At 39.8% G+C, this 17,081-nt stretch overlaps 1 protein-coding gene across 1 annotated transcript in view; it reads left to right on the top strand.

The window, feature by feature from the left end:
- The window catches only part of LOC310996905 (rho GTPase-activating protein 26-like), a gene marked incomplete at its 5' end in the record, with an annotated part of 146,299 nt that overhangs the window by 52,416 nt on the left and 76,802 nt on the right, over window positions 1–17,081 (top strand). Inside the window, 3 exons of the mRNA XM_083986428.1 lie at window positions 7,509–7,604; window positions 11,961–12,022; window positions 12,888–12,959. Coding sequence (XP_083842554.1) covers window positions 7,509–7,604; window positions 11,961–12,022; window positions 12,888–12,959 — 230 coding nt within the window. The remainder of the gene's footprint in view (window positions 1–7,508; window positions 7,605–11,960; window positions 12,023–12,887; window positions 12,960–17,081) is intronic.

Below are 17,081 nucleotides of genomic sequence, written 5' to 3'. Positions count from 1 at the left end.
TGGGCCAATTTGCATAAAATGTTGAACTATCCCTTTAAGCAGAGGTCTGAATGTGAATGTGTGAGCAGACACTTTCTCTCTCTGTGTTTTGTAGAAATGAATTTGTGTTGGCAACGTGAGGCTGAATCATAACAGCAGCAATGTGGTTCTGATTTGAAAACATGGTTGAAGTGTGTGTGACTCGTGTGTGTGTGTGTGTGTGTGTGTTCGTGTGTGTTCGTGTACAAACATATGAAGCTACTCATGTGTGTCTGAGTGTGTATGTGTGTGTGCATCACCGTTGGCAACCTCTAGCTATAGAGAACGTGGCGGCGTTGGGAGTGATACAACACTGAGGCTGATTTATCTGACACGCGTGATGTATTTACACGTAGAGAAGCCAAATAAGAAAAAAAGAAAAGAAAAGAAAAACCTCGTCGTGTGTTACCTCATCACAGAGTTTCTGCTGCCAGCGAACTAAACACCACTCAACACTTCACAGCCATGCAGCCTGAAGTCATTGTTTCCAAAGGAGAAAACTAAAGTCAGAGTGATGAAGGAGCCAACACACACACACATACACACACACACACACGGGGACGGAGGTAACGTTACATGTTCATATATATAAATACAACATGGACCCTGTCAAATCCAAATTACGTCTTCATCAGTAACGATGTCAAACAAGTGGCAGCTGATTTCACAGCGAGTGTAATGTGTAATGAGATAACGATCGTTTCATTTCACTGCAACAGGTTTCAATTACTGCAGCAGCACGTTATATTACTGGGAGGAAGTGAAGTGAACACATCTGGACGGACCGACTCTCCTTCAGTATTAGCCACCGTGTGCACATGGAGCTGCGTTATAATATATTATGTTATATGTATATGCACGTGTATTGTGCAAAAGTTTGAGGTCCTTCAGATGTTTAGATTCTCCTCCATTATGCAGGATCATCCTCTGATTGGTCCCATATTTATCCTGCAGCATGACAACAACTCAAAAAGAACTATTCTGAAAGAGGAACTCTGCAGGATTTCCACCTTAACTCAGCTCCATTTGTAACTTTAAAACAACTTCAAAGTAACGGCGCTGGTTTAATAAGTCAGTGGTTCTCAAACTTTTTTACATCAAGGACCCTAAACTGATGCAAATTAGACCACAGAGGCAAAAACCAGAAATACACACATATTTGTTATGACACTGAAGAACATTACTTTTTTAGTCAATGTATACGTTCAAATTAGGGCCAATCGCGTGAATTTGTGGAAATTCTTGAAGAGAAATTTCTGGAAAAAAGTGGAATAAAGATTTTTTTAGAAATAATTGATTTTTTTTAAAGGGATAGGGTTCACCCAAAATTGAAATTGCACTCATTATCTCCTCCCCCTCATGTGGACTAAGGGCTGGGAGAAGTTTCAGAGTCCTCCGTGGCTTCTCTGAGTTACAGGGGGTCTCGGCGTAGCAGTGCATGTCCATATAACGGTTGCTAATGGACACCAACTGTCTTTGTAACAAAAAGACACACCAAAAAACATCCAGATACCTCCATGCTGCTTGTATGTAATGTCCCTCTTGTATTGAAGCCCCGAAATGTGAAATTGTTCCGAAAAAAATTAAATAAGTCTATATTTCAAGCTTGTTTTGTAGCGGAAGTTTCTCGAAGCTCCTCTTCCTGGTTCGTCCAAATCTCGTCAGTAATCGCACTGATGCCGGCGCAAATCGCGCGAGATTTGGTGTGTCTTTTTGTTATGAAGACAGTTGGTATCCACTTGCAACCGTCATATGGACATGCACTGCTACGCCGAGACCCCCTGTAACTCAGAGAAGCCACGGAGGACTCTGAAACTTCTCCCAGCCCTTAGTCCACATGAGGGGGAGGAGATAATGAGGGAAATTTCAATTTTGGGTGAACTATCCTTTTAAGTTTAAATAAAAAGACTCTAGAAAAAAGTGGTAAGATTTCTTAAAAAAAAAAAAAAAAAAGTAAAATATTTTCTAGAAAAAGTGGTAAAATTTCTCAAAATTTCTCCAGACCTGGAGAGTTCAGATTTAAATCTAAAACCTTTTGCACACTACTGTATGTAACTCCACAAATGAATCTTAACCCGTCCAGAATAAGGTCAGTAACTTATCAGACGAACTAGAAGACGTGTTGGGTCGAGCCGGTCTTCGTCGTCGTCGTCGTCGTCAGTGTCAAACAACATTCAGCAGATTTCTGAGGGAGAAAAAGTGAAATTGATGATACATGATCCAGATGTGGCCTGAAGTTTAACGGTTTGGCCTCGGTCCCGTCGTCTCTCCACTGACTCGGTGAACATCGGCTCGGTCTGTGTCGACCTGCAGACAAACACTGTGTTCACTCTGGTGTTTCTAGGTTTTTAATCCTTGTTTAACCTTTGTTTAACCTGATTTCACTGATGAATAAACTTGTGTTGAGTGCTGCACGTTTTAATGCCTCTATAAAATATAACGGCCGTCCAACCTAACGAGCCTCTGCCAACCTTTATAAGACTCACACGAGGCGAAGTCCATTAAACGTGCTTTAGTAATGTTTCACTGCTCTGCATGAGATGGATTTCAGTTCATAAAAAGTTCGAACCTCGTGCTAAATTAAAAATATTTCTCTGATGAAGTTGAAACATAAAGCTCAGGATGTCCAGATGTTCGTTTTGAGTTCATGTGAACTGTTTGTTTTGTACAAACACAATGTAGAAAGTAGATGTATGATTCATAGCAGTGATTTCTTGTTCCTGTAACATGAATTTATTTTTCTGAAGGTGTTTTTCACGTGCGTGTAAAGAGTCAGTTCAGGAACATTTGCAGAAGTGATGTAAGTTTAGAAAAATGAAGTGAGTGGTTTCAGACGTTTTAGATTTAGTTTTCTACAACTGGACATGAACTCATCTCAGTGTTTCTGCATTTTACATTAACCACTGATCAAAGTCCTCGTGAACAAGCGAACAATCTCCCACTGTTTTAAAATACAGATACTGAAACATACACTCCTCAAAAAAAGTTCTGAGATATTTTTAAGTCAATCATTTCTCCCCTTAAATAAAACCAATTGGTGTTTTATATTTTATATCATTGAAAAGCCTAATCAGTGATTTGCACCTTTACAACGATTTTGGCACATTTTTTGGCGGCGCTACCCACCCATTTATCCGTTTTGCTCTTTCCACAAATGCACGATCCTTACAAGTTGTACCTCATTGTAAAGGAGACTAATGAGGCTTTCCAACGATATAAAATACAACACCAATTGGTTTTATTAAAGTGGAGAAATGATTGACGGAAGAAATGTTTTTTTGAGGCGTGTATATCATCAGAGCGTCGTGGATTTGTCTCTTGAACTTCACAGTCAAGTGATGAAGTCTTTTAAAATTCTTGTTAAATATAAAATAACGACTTCATTAACTCTGAACACTCGTCGCTCCACTTATCGGTGCCGACAGTATCAGTGTTGGATCAGAAATCAACACCACATGCTGCTGCAAGTGACACATCTGGTCTGATGATTGTCTGCAGCTGCTGGCGTGGCACAGAGGCATGCTGGGAAATAAATTATAATATATGATGGAGTGATAGTAAAGTAAAATAAGATTGGATGATGAGTGTGAACGTGTCTGAGCCACAGCTGTTGTCGCTCCGTGGTCGGCTGGGATGTAGAGAGAAGATGATTGGAGTCACAGTTTGTGTCAGATTGAAGGACGCATTGCACACTTGATCGTGTTGGGTCGGGTGTAGGGATGTCACAATTACTTGTTTTCACAATTAATCGTGGTATTAAAAGCCACAATTAATTAATCGTAAAGATTCCTAAATACCGTCACTTTCCAAAAAAGATGATGTTGGAACCATATCGGCAGATGTGCAGCCAAAATAAAGGTAAATGCACAAATACTGGTCCATTTATCTAATGTAACATTCAATCGGTAGGAATTTAAATGTGTGAGATGAGTGTCATTTGTAATAATTAAAAAAAAGATTTTACATTAACTTAAACATTTGGTATAGATGACAATTAATGACTTGATTATTTCAAACACTTCCCCTGGGGGGTTAATAATTGGTCATATTTCAAATATTTTGTCTAAATAATTAGTTATATTTTGACTATATTTGATTTTACACAATAATAGTGTTGTGAAATTAATTAATGCATAATAATCGTGATAATCGTAACACCGGGATTATTTCTTTGACAATAATCGTACCAAGAAAATTTATAATCGTGACATCCCTAGTCGGGTGTGTTCAGTTGTTGTGTTGTTGTGCAGCCTCAGTCATTGTGTGATGATGCTGATTGTGAGCGACCGACTGCTGCAGCGTGTTGTGTTGTGTTGTGTTGTGTTGTGTTGTGTTGTGTTGTGTTGTGTAGTGTAGTTAGTGGTCTGCAGAGCTTCCTCCCTCTTGTTGTTGAGTCACTCGGTCGCTCAGTGACGACTTTGCCAGGTGCTGAGTTTTCTGGATGCAAACGCAGCAGTTTAAAGGAGGAGTAAGAGGAGGAAGAGGAGGAAGAGGAGGTCTCACTCTGCTGCAGAAACACAGACTCAAACCTGAACCCTTAAAGGTATAGTTCAACATTTTGGCAAAACTGGCCCAAGGGCCCATAATCCCTATAGTCATAGCAGTAGGTTCGTTACCTTTAATTGTCGGTGCAAGCTATTTTTTTAGAACGGCGGAGCAGAGCCGTGAGCTGCTCAGAGGCTCATTATGGGATTTCCACCAGAGCGTTGTGGAGTTGTTGGATTGTGTATTTGATGAGTTTGATGAGGGAAACCAAGAAATCCCATAATGAGCCTCCGTAGCGTAGCTCTGAGCAGCTCACGGCTCTGCTCCGCCGTTCTAAAAACAGCTTGCACCGACAATTAAAGGTAACGAACCTACTGCTATGGCTATAGGGATTATTATGGCAATGGGCCAATTTGCCAAAATGTTGAACTATCCCTTTAAGAACAAATAAACAAGAGACTTAATTTCTTCTGTTTATTTGCAAACAAAACTCTGATGACTCGGCTGAGTGGAAAACGGTCAAAGCTCCACGTCGAGGCTTCTCTCCTTCATGCAGTAGTTTTCATTTCATCATCATCATCATGTGACTCAACGTGAGAAACGGAGTTGAAGTTGAATGAAAGTAGTTTTTATTTTCTCCCCCGGACACCGACGGCTCTGAAACCACAGTTTGTCCCCGAAGGTCGGAGTGTGGTCTCCTTCTGGTCGGACGACTTCGCTTTATTTTGATGCTTCAGAGCCGCGGTGACTCAGACAGAGGAGCTGACACACACACAGACACACACACACACACACAGATCTGCATGGAGGACTTGTGGTATTTACATGAACACGGCCAATTTCTCTCCGTCCGTCTTCTCTCTCTGTCCTTTCCCTGACTCTCTGGGTCGGTCCTCTCCTCTCCTCTCTTCTCCTCTCCTCCCCTCCTCTCCTCTCCTCTCCTCTCCTCTCCTCTCCTCTCCTCTCCTCTCCTCTCCTCTCCTCTCCTCTCCTCTCCTCTCCTCTCCTCTCGCACTGGATTTCACTTCATTTCATAAAAATCTTTCACTGAAAATTAGGGTTGCAAAATTTTCCATGGGACTTAACGGGAATATCTGAATTTACAAAATTGAAGGTTGGCCCAACAGGGATCTCAAATATAGTTGGGGAAATATATTGTAGCATAATCTTGGCTAAAAGAACCAGATTTAATGCAAGTACACTTGAATATCTATACTATTCCTCAATCACATGCACACAGCACACTGCTACTGCAGGGCTATAGAGGCCACGCCTCTTTTTGTTGTTCAGTAAAAGAATTGATTGTTCGTACAAGAATTAAAACTTGATAAAGTTCTACTCACAAATAAATCTGTTAAAATGTCATGTCTTTATTTGTATTATTTTGCATGGATGTCTGCTTATGGCAAAACAAAAATATTTACATGATACAGTTTGTTCCAATTTGGAATATTTCCAAAATTCCCCCACTTAACTTCCCATGGAAAGTTTCTGGAAATTTACTGGAAATTTTCCGCCCCTTTGCAACCCGACTGAAAATCAACTTTTCTTGTGAATATTCCGTGCACATTCCCGTCCTTCTCTGCAGGGATTGACCACATCGTACTGTTCCTGTCAGTGTTAGTGTTAAGTCTGTCTCTCTGTGTCATGGTCATACAGGAGGAAATTAGCCAAAGCATCAATATAAAATATATAAATATAAATAAATGTTCATTTTAGATCCATTGTAGCCTGTGTGGTCGTGTGTTTGCTGCAATTTTCCATGACAGACTCACAGTTTCTCTGTCTCAGTAGGTTCTTCCCTTGTTTCACGCTGAGACTCTATGTGTGTGTGTGTGTGTGTGTGTGTGTGTGTGTGTGTGTGTGTTGCAGTGGAGGTGACCCTGCGTTGGGTTTAAATGGACAGGAAGCCAAACTCAGTGAGTGTCTTGTCTCCTCGGAGCTCTTAGCGCCTCATGTATTATTTGAAAGGCGTCCATCTGTCCCGGGTGATGTGGCGCAAGCTACATGGAACTTTTTGCACTTTTCAGGACACACACGCATGCACACACAGATACACACACACACAGACACAGACACACACACACAGACATGTGAATGTTAGGAGCTGTCGTCCTTCATCGCCGACGCCTCTGGGGATCCACTCACTCTCTCTGACTCGTCATCGTCTTCAGGCGTTTTCCTCTCACTCTCACTAACACACACTGTTCTTCTCCTTCATGTTGCTGTGAGTGTGTGTGTGTGTGTGTGTGTGAGTGTGTGTGAGTGTGTTGAGAGGGAAAACTTGTTGGTACGAGCTCTCAGATCATAATGAACTGATGATGAATGCGTTAACTAGTGTTGTAGTCCAGACCGGTCTTTATAAGGTCTTGGTCTCGTCTCACACTGCAAAAACTCTACATCTTTCCAAGAATATTTGTCTTATTTCTTGAGAAAACGTCTCATTTCTAGTCAAAACTAATCTCTTTTCTCTTAAATTAAGACTCATCACCTAAAAATTTTCTTGTTTTTAGATCATTTTCACTTGTTTCAAACACATTTTTATTTGAAATAAGTAGAAAAATCTGCCAGTGAAAGAAAGAAAGAAAGTAAGTTTTTTGTGCTTGTAATAAGAAAGAAAAACTTTGTTCCACTATCAGATTTTTCTACTTATTTCAAGTGAAAATCTGCTTGAAAGAAGTGAAAAGTGTCTAAAAACAAGCTGCTTTTTAATGTCATGAGTCTTATTTTAAGTAGAATGAGATTTGTTTTGACTAGAAATGACATTTTTGACTAGAAATAAGACAAATATTATGGGTAAGATTTTGAGTTTTTGCAGTGCGGTCTCAGTTGAGCTGAACTTTTTGTTGTTTCTTTGGTTTCTGTGATGTGATTCAATAAGTTCCAGATAATTCAAATAGTCGTACTAAAGTCTCTGCTTGTGTTAAACCATCTGAACAACTTTAACCATAAAATCTAAACCTAACCCTAACCTTGTTCTTCTCCTCTTCTCTCTCTGATCTCAGGTCTGTCGACGGCCAAGAGGAAGTTCGCCGACTCTCTCAACGAGTTTAAGTTCCAGTGCATCGGAGACGCTGAGACGGACGATGAGATCTGCATAGGTGAGTCTGGTGCCGACCGTCTGTGAAACCCAACTCTGTCCTGGCAGAGAGAGAGAGAGAGACGCCTGTTAAAGGGATAGTTCACCCAAAATTGAAATTTCATACTCATTATCTCCTCCCCCTCATGTGGACTAAGGGCTGGGAGAAGTTTCAGAGTCCTCCGTGGCTTCTCTGAGTTACAGGGGGTCTCGGCGTAGCAGTGCATGTCCATATAACGGTTGCAAATGGATACCAACTGTCTTCGTAACAAAAAGACACACCAAAAAACATCCAAATACCTCCATGCTGCTCGTATGTAATGTCCGTCTTGTATTGAAGCCCCGAAATGCGAAATTGTCCCGAAAAAAATTAAATAAGTCTATATTTCAAGCTTGTTTGTAGCGGAAGCTTCTTGAAGCTCCTCTTCCCGGTTCGACAAATTTGGATGAACCAGGAAGAGGAGCTTCTGCTACAAAACTCTGGTCTTTGGTCGTTTTGTGACACTCAAATGGAAACTGACATTTTTCACTGCTCAGTTCTTTTTACTTCAGTCTAGAGACGATGAAGAAGATAAAGATCTTTGTATTTGAATCACTATTTATCCTAATTTCCCCCCCAAAAATAACATTAGGTCATGTCCAGTGAATCTTTAAAGCTTCATCTGGTTTAATGAAGCAGAAATTATCTCATCAGCTGAAAATGAACTCCTCACCGAGCCTGTTCAGAGAGAGAGAGACGAACATGAGTCAACGAATCCTCCTCATGTTCATCTATCTGTCGTCACCACGGCGACCACGGGCCAAGAACCAACCCCAGTACACGTTGTTCACATCATGGTCGTTTAAATAATCCAGTTTCTGCTCATTCAAACTTCATCCACACTGCAAAAACTCAAAATCTTACCAAGAATATTTGTCTTATTTCTAGTCAAAACAATCTCATTCTACTTAAAATAAGACTCATCACATTAAAAAGTAGCTTGTTTTTAGACACTTTTTACTTCTTTCAAGCAGATTTTCACTTGAAATAAGTAGAAAAATCTGATAGTGGAGCAAGTTTTTCTTTCTTATTACAAGCACAAAAAACGTGCTTTCACTGGCAGATTTTTCTACTTATTTCAAGTGAAAATTAGTTTGAAACAAGTGAAAAAGATCTAAAAACAAGTTCATTTTGAGATGATGAGTCTTATTTTAAGTGGAAAGAGATTAGTTTTGACTAGAAATGAGACATTTTGACAAGAAATAAGACAAATATTCTTGGAAAGATGTAGAGTTTTTGCAGTGCACAGACCAGACAGATCAAACTGTCCGTGTTCCTTCGTCCTCTGTGATTAAACGGTGATTGAGTGTTGGACATGAGAGGACACGTTGTTAATGTGCAACACGGAGAACAAACTCTCACTTCCATGACCTCATCCAGGCTTCATGCAGCTCCCTGTGTGTCCACAACCAAACACCAAACACCACCAGCACCACCAGCACCAGCACCACACCCAGAGCTGCAGCCTCTCCCTCTGTCTGTTGTTTAACCGTCTCTAACTATCTTTCCTGAACAGCTTGCTGCTCGGCCGCTGCACCACACCACTGCTGTTTTAGTTTAGTTTTTTATTTGCACATTATAAAACCTGCATAAACAATGAAAATAGTAAAATGAAACATTGTGCAGGAGAGGTAGAAGCCAAAACAGGCTTATAAGAATACCTCCCCTATGTAAAAAACAGCAACAACAGTGGTGGTCTTCAGAGTAAGAAGACACAGAAATTCACAACATAAAAAACAGAAAAGAAAGAAAGACAAAGAAAAAAGAAAGACAAGTTAACATAGACAAATGAAAGATACTGGATTAATAAAGACTATGAAGACTAAAGATATAGATATAAGACTATAAGACTAAAACTATAAAGTTTTTATAGTTTTACTAACGTCAAAGCTGAATTCATCCAGTAGTTTCAGTCCAGACTGATCGACTGCAGATCAGTGAGAGATGACATGTGTTTTAAAGAGGAACTCTGTAGGATTTCCACCTTAAAGGGACAACGAGGAGTTTTGTAAAAGTGAAGTGTTTCCACACTACATTTATGAGCCTCCGCACCGTGAAATTCTTTGACCGGTGCAAGACAGACTCATGTTTTCATTCATCAAGAATTAAAGTCAGAGGTTGGAAGACGATCACATACCGTCGTAGTTCCCACCATAAACGGAGATTCGGCGGCGTTATTCTCATGACTCGCCACGAAACCGAAAGTAAAGAAACGCTGGTCGGCTCGCCCAGCATTTCCACCACCACTAATAATAACAAAATAACCATAGAGACAAAACCATAGATTTATCTAAAATGGACCATTAACAAGTGGTAACGGAGATTCATCCACATTAATATGAGACTTCTGCCGATGGAGAAACTCCTCGTTGTCCCTTTAACTCTGTAGGATTTCCACCTTAACTCAGCTCCATGTGTCCCTTAGCTCCAGCTCCAGAGTCCTAGTGCTGGTGGTTAAATCAATGACCTGAATGGATAATTTGTGGAAATATTGTAAATATTGAGACATTTCTAGAAAAAAGTGGAATAAAGACAGTGATAACAATTCAAAAAAAATAAAAACAATCTGGAAAAAAGTGATAAGATTTAGTAAGTAAAATATTTTCTAGAAAAAAAATTCTCAAAATCAATTTAAAAAAAAAGTGGTAAAATTTCTCAAAGTTAAAAAAAAATTCTGTAAGAAACTGGTCAAATTTCTCAAAAAAGTAAAAACATAAATTAATTAAAAAGTGTTAAAAATTTCTCAAAAAAAAAAGTTGAAAAATTCTAGAAAAAAGTGGTAAAATTTCAAGAAAAAGTTGGAAACAAATGCACATGGAGGAGAGGAGGGTTAGAGACACAGAGGAAGAGAGTTCCTCATACACCAGTGTCTATAAACCGCCTCTTACTGGTTTCTATTTCACGGTGGTTCATCTTGATCATTTTGTGGGATTTATTCAGACACAGTTTGAGTTGCATTTTATTAGTTTTTATCAAAGGTTGTGTTGTTGTTGTTGTGTTTCATAAACTCCTTCCACAGTCCTGAGCTCCCTCTTCTTTTACAGTCGGATCAAACTCCTGTAGCCTGAAGTCTGGAGCAGAGTGTGTGTGTGTGTGTGTGTGTGTGTGTGTGTGTGTGTGTGTGTGTGTGTGTGTGTGTGTGTGTGTGTGTGTGTGTGTGTGTGTGTGTGTGTGTGTGTGTGTGTGTGTGTGTGTGTGTGTGTGTGTGTGTGTGTGTGTGTGCGTGTGTGTTCTGTCATGCAACACTAAGAAATAACCCAGAGCTGCACTGTGTTTGCAGATGCATGTGGATTTTTGAACATGTCAGTGCAGCACATGCTCCATATGTACAGTCCTGTTCTTTCTGTTTTCACATCCACTGAGTCTAAAGAATGACGTGTGAGTGTGTGCAAAGTGTGTGTGTGTGTGTGTGTGTGTGTGTGTGTGTGTGTGTGTGTGTGTACAGTGTGTGTGTGTGTGTGTGTGTGTGTGTGTACAGTACAGTGTGTGTTGTACATACAGGGACAGAGGCAGTCGAAGTGGAAACGTTGGCCCAGATCTTCGTAGCTGTGTTTCAGCTGCCAGCGAACGAAGGAACGAGCTGGAAGCTTTAAAGGAATTGTTCACCCAAAATTGAAATTTATACTCTCATTATCTCCTCCCCCTCATGTGGACTAAGGGCTGGGAGAAGTTTCAGAGTCCTCCGTGGCTTCTCTGAGTTACAGGGGGTCTCGGCGTAGCAGTGCATGTCCATATGACGGTTGCAAATGGATACCAACTGTCTTCGTAACAAAAAGACACACCAAAAAACATCCAAATACCTCCATGCTGCTCGTATGTAATGTCCGTCTTGTATTTGACGAACCGGGAAGAGGAGCTTCGAGAAGCATCCGCTACAAAACAAGGTTGAAATATAGACTTATTACATTTTTTTGGGACAATTTCGCATTTCGGGGCTTCAATACAAGACGGACATTACGTACGAGCAGCATGGAGGTATTTGGATGTTTTTTGGTGTGTCTTTTTGTTACGAAGACAGTTGGTATCCATTTGCAACCGTTATATGGACATGCACTGCTACGCCGAGACCCCCTGTAACTCAGAGAAATTTCAATTTTGGGTGAACTAACTATCCCTTTAAAGTCTGAACTGCAGCTTCAATGTTTTATTTCCTTCGTCACCTGTTGCTACATGTGTGTCTCACATCTCTAACTTTTTCCTCTCTTTCTCTCTCTTTCTCTTTCCAATTGTGTCTTGTCTTTTTACATCTCCCTCCCTCCCTCCCTCCCTCCCTCCCTCCCTCCCTCCCTCTCTCTCTTTCTTTCTTTCCCCTCCGTCTGCCAATGTCTCGGTCCTCAGCCAAGTCTCTTCAGGAGTTTGCAGCCGTGCTACAGAACCTGGAGGACGAGAGGACGAGGATGGTGAGTTACCATGACGACAGGTGGCTGATGGGATGGAAGGGAGTTTTACCATATTTAAACAGATAAATATGTGACATTGATTGATTGGTTGATCAGAAACCACTCCTCCTTAAAGGGATAGTTGAACATTTTGGCAAATTGGCCCATCACCATAATCCCTATAGTCATAGCAGTAGGTTTGTTACCTTTAATTGTTGGTGCAAGCTGTTTTTAGAACGGTGGAGCAGAGCCGTGAGCTGCTCAGAGCTACGCTACGGAGGCTCATTATGGGATTTCTTGGTTTACCTCATCAAACTCATCAAATACACAATCCAACAACTCCACAACGCTCTGGTGGACAAGTTGTGAGCTGCACATTCACCACGCTATGAGATAATAACACAACGTTACCACACAGAGTTGTTTTAGAGGGAAATACATGTAAACCACTGATGCACGTTGCCTTCAGGGACAGTTTTTCATCATCAGTCTCTGAATTTCCCTCTAAAACAACTCTGTGTGGTAACGTTGTGTTATTATCTCATAGCGTGGTGAATATGCAGGTCACAACTTGTCCACCAGAGCGTTGTGGAGTTGTTGGATTGTGTATTTGATGATTTTGATGAGGGAAACCAAGAAATCCCATAATGAGCCTCCGTAGCGTAGCTCTGAGCAGCTCACGGCTCTGCTCCGCCGTTCTAAAAACAGCTTGCACCGACAATTAAAGGTAACGAACCTACTGCTATGACTATAGGGATTATGGCAATGGGCCAAGTTGCCAAAATGTTGAACTATCCCTTTAAGACAAATGACTGATTATTAATTTTTAAAGAAAATAATAATATGAGTAACCATTTTGTGTGTTTGTGTGTGTGTGCGTTTACAGATCGAGAACGCCAACGACGTGCTGATCACGCCTCTGGAGCGTTTCAGGAAGGAACAGATCAGTGCAGCCAAGGTGAGAAACCAGTCGATCAATAATCAATAACGTCCTCTCAGTGCAGATGGAGGAGGAGAGAGCTGCTTCACATTAATAACACCAGCTGCTGTCAGTAGCCTACACCTTATCAATACATGATAAAGTGTTTAGATTTAGATCTAACAGATGTGTTAGATTGAACTACGAGACATTATTATAATTCATCATCAGTTTTATAAAAGCTTTCACACTGCAAAAACTCAAAATCTTTCCAAGAATATTTGTCTTATTTCTTGTAAAAATGTCTAATTTCTAGTCAAAACTAAACTCTATAAGAGTCATCACCTAAAAATGAACTTGTTTTCAGCTAATTTTCACTTGAAATAAGTAGAAAAATCTGCCAGTAAAAGTAAGTTGTTTGTGCTTGTAATAAGAAAGAAAAACTTGCTCCACTATCAGATTTTTCTACTTATTTCAAGTGAAAATCTGCTTGAAAGAAGTAAAAAGTGTCAAAAAACAAGCTGCTTTTTATGTGATGAGTCTTATTTTAAGTGGAAAGAGATTAGCTTTGACTAGAAATAAGACAAATATTCTTGGAAAGACTTTGAGTTTTTGCAGTGCATGGAAGTGAAGTTCATGATGTCACAGCCGTTTGTCTGCAGAGTGTTGACAGACTCGGTGTTTATAGCTACTTCCTCCATGTTGTTCTTCATCATCTTCATCATGTGACCTTTTTAAAAACCAGCAGCACATGTTTTTAATTTATTATCAGATCGGTACGAACGCCCTTAAAAGCTTTGTTGTGTTTAGAATGAGATGGTGGAACAAACCAAATACAATCAGATGCATCATCGTGTCCTTGAGACTGAAATAGTTTTATTGTCATTCACATACTGTACACAGCTGTGTGTGCACAGAACCACATTGTGTTGCATTCGTTTCTCCAACATTGTCGCCGTGCAATGTTGAGGCAGATAAGAATGAAAATAGATAAATAGTGTTAAAAGAAAGGAAGGAGTACAAATAAATATGTAGATAAGTAGAGTGAAAAATACAAAGTATAAAGTGCAGTTTGCATTAAAAGGTGCTTGAGTTCAGCTGTAATTCAGTGATGTAACATGTTGCTTGTGCAGCTGCATGAACATATACTGTATCACTGCAAAAACTCAAAATCTTACCAAGACTATTTGTCTTATTTCTAGTCAAAACAAATCTAAGTCCACTTAAAATAAGACTCATCACATTAAAAAGCAGCTTGTTAGACATGTTTTATTTCTTTCAAGCAGATTTTCACTTGAAATTAGTAGAAAAATCTGATAGTGGAGCAAGTTTTTCTTTCTTATTACAAGCACAAAAAAAACGTTGCTTTCACTGGCAGATTTTTCTACTTATTTCAAGTGAAAATTAGTTTGAAACAAATGAAAATGATCTAAAAACAAGTTCATTTTTAGGTGATAAGTGATGATTAGTTTTGACAAGAAATAAGACAAATATTCTTGGAATGATTTTGAGTTTTTGCAGTGTATATATATATAACATATAGATGTTTCAGCGTCTCCTCTCCTGTGTGTCGCCGTCTGTGACCTGGATTGGAGATTAGAGGGAATATACTACTACTACTATATCTATATAATCCTGACATGAATCACTGCTCCTCCCCGGGGGGTCTCCAGCCCCAACCCCCCCCCCCCCCCCCCCCCCCCCCTCCTCCATTAGCTGTTGTCTCTGTGTTTCCCTCGGGATAAATGTTTTGTACCTTGACCACGGGAACAGGTCGCCATGGAAACGTTACACACAGTTTAGTTTAGTTTAGTTTAAGTTTATTTCGGACATGTTAAAATAAATAAAACATAATACAGAAATGGACAGACATAACAAATACAAACTTTGCAAAGACAACACATGAACAAAATAAAATAAAATAATGTTGTTTCATATCCGAAAAGGAGTGAGAAGAAGTAAAACGTATTTACTCCCACCCCTTATTCATAAATTATCTATCAAGTTATCTAGTCATTATAGTCTATACAGTAAATTAATTTATGAGTTATTTAACTGGATTTATTCTAATATATTATTATATTTATATACATATAGATTTATTCTAACATATGATTACTAATCTTTATCTCTCTATATAGTCATATAGTACATATAAAAACATATATAAACACATTCATAGATATCTGAGTGAACTCATTGACTCTGTGTTTGCAGTGAAGACGAATCGGATCGTTCCTTATGTCCCCCCCCCCCCCCCCCCCCCCCCCCTTCCCACAGGCTGCTGCGTCTCCAGGACGACGCATTCAGGCATGCTAGCACTCGATTGGCTTAGAAAGGGATAGTTCACCCAAAATTGAAATTTCACTCATGATCTCCTCCCCCTCATGTGGACTAAGGGCTGGGAGAAGTTTCAGAGTCCTCCGTGGCTTCTCTGAGTTACAGGGGGTCTCGGCGTAGCAGTGCATGTCCATATGACGGTTGCAAATGGATACCAACTGTCTTCGTAACAAAAAGACACACCAAAAAACATCCAAATACCTCCATGCTGCTCGTATGTAATGTCCGTCTTGTATTGAAGCCCCGACATGCGAAATTGTCCCGAAAAAAATTAAATAAGTCTATATTTCAAGCTTGTTTGTAGTGGAAGCTTCTCGAAGCTCCTCTTCCCGGTTCGTCAAATTTGGACGAACCGGGAAGAGGAGCTTCGAGAATGATAGCCTATAGCCCTACGCTGTGATAAGGCTTTAGAATAGTAGCACGGTTAACAACCAATCAGATCGCCGGATTTCACCTTTCCGTTTTATAACTGTTGTTATAACATGAGATAGTTTCTATTTCAAGTCTTATTTCAGATCATATACAGTATATATGAACACATCCATTTGTTTGACAACATTATAAAGTCCTTTTTGTTCTGGATGAGTTTTCACTAATCAGACCTCCTCCTCCTCCTGCTCCTCCTCCTCCTCCTCCTCCTCCTCCTCTCCTGTACTCTACATGTTCTGTCTGACCCCTCGTCCCAGTGTTTTGTGCAGTAATCTCTCCAGATGAGGTCATGGTGCTCTGTCATTAGCTATAGGAGCTGGATGCGTCGCCGCGGGGGGTTTGACTGATTCACGCTGTATTTAACACGGTATCTATCAGCACCGTATACTCCGTTCTAATCCGACCCCCTTTATATTTAACAGGTCGCTGTTTGATTGTGACACGGTGGCGGCCGGTGGATTAAGAAGTGAAGGTATAATCTGTACAGTCGGGTCACGACCAGAGATTCACTAATCCCAGTTTAGCCCTAAAAGAAGCCACTACATCTTGGCTGCTGGCACCGTTTCATCTAGTTTCACCGTCGTCTCACCTTCAGCTCCGACAGAGCTGCAAATAACCAGACACACTGAATTCACTGAGCTGCTTTTTAATAATAAATACTGAACTGATTTGATCCAAAGCTGCAGAGATTTCTGGGGAAACTGGTGCAGTGATGTCAGTTTTGTTGGTTGTTTTAGTAGTAAAACTGCTCTGCTGCTTTCAGTTTCTGTATCTAAATTTCGTGTTTCATTGTCCGTTATATGATAAAGCCTGGTAGTTTTTATTCCAGAGGATGCAGAGTGTGAAGCCTGAGTTGTTTGGGACTGATGATGCACTGCAAAAACTCAAAATCTTTCCAAGAATATTTGTCTTATTTCTTGTCAAAATGTAATTTATAGTCAAAACTAATCTCTTTCCACTTAAAATAAGACTCATCACCTAAAACTTTACTTGTTTTTAGATCATTTTCACTTGTTTCAAACACATTTTCACTTGAAATTAGTAGAAAAATCTGCCAGTGAAAGCAAGTTTTTTGTGCTTGTAATAAGAAAGAAAAACTTGCTCCACTTTCAGATTATTTTAAGTGAAAATCTGCTTGAAAGAAGTAAAAAGTGTCTAAAAACAAGCTGCTTTTTAATGTGATGAGTCTTATTTTAAGTATAGGCTAATGATATTTGTTTTGACTAGAAATTACATTTTGACTAAAAATAAGACAAATATTCTTGGTAAGATATTTGATTTTTTGCAGTGTGAGGTTAAGTTGGGATGGTTTTTCAGAGAAGACGTCTTTACTAAAGGTTTTTGATGCTATTAGGTAGCGCAGCCTCTTTGACAGTAAGCAGATTAATACAA

This window comes from Trachurus trachurus, assembly GCF_905171665.1.
Source record: "Trachurus trachurus genome assembly, chromosome: 14".
Lineage (NCBI taxonomy): Eukaryota > Metazoa > Chordata > Actinopteri > Carangiformes > Carangidae > Trachurus > Trachurus trachurus.
This window is presented reverse-complemented; position numbering and strand designations above follow the sequence as displayed.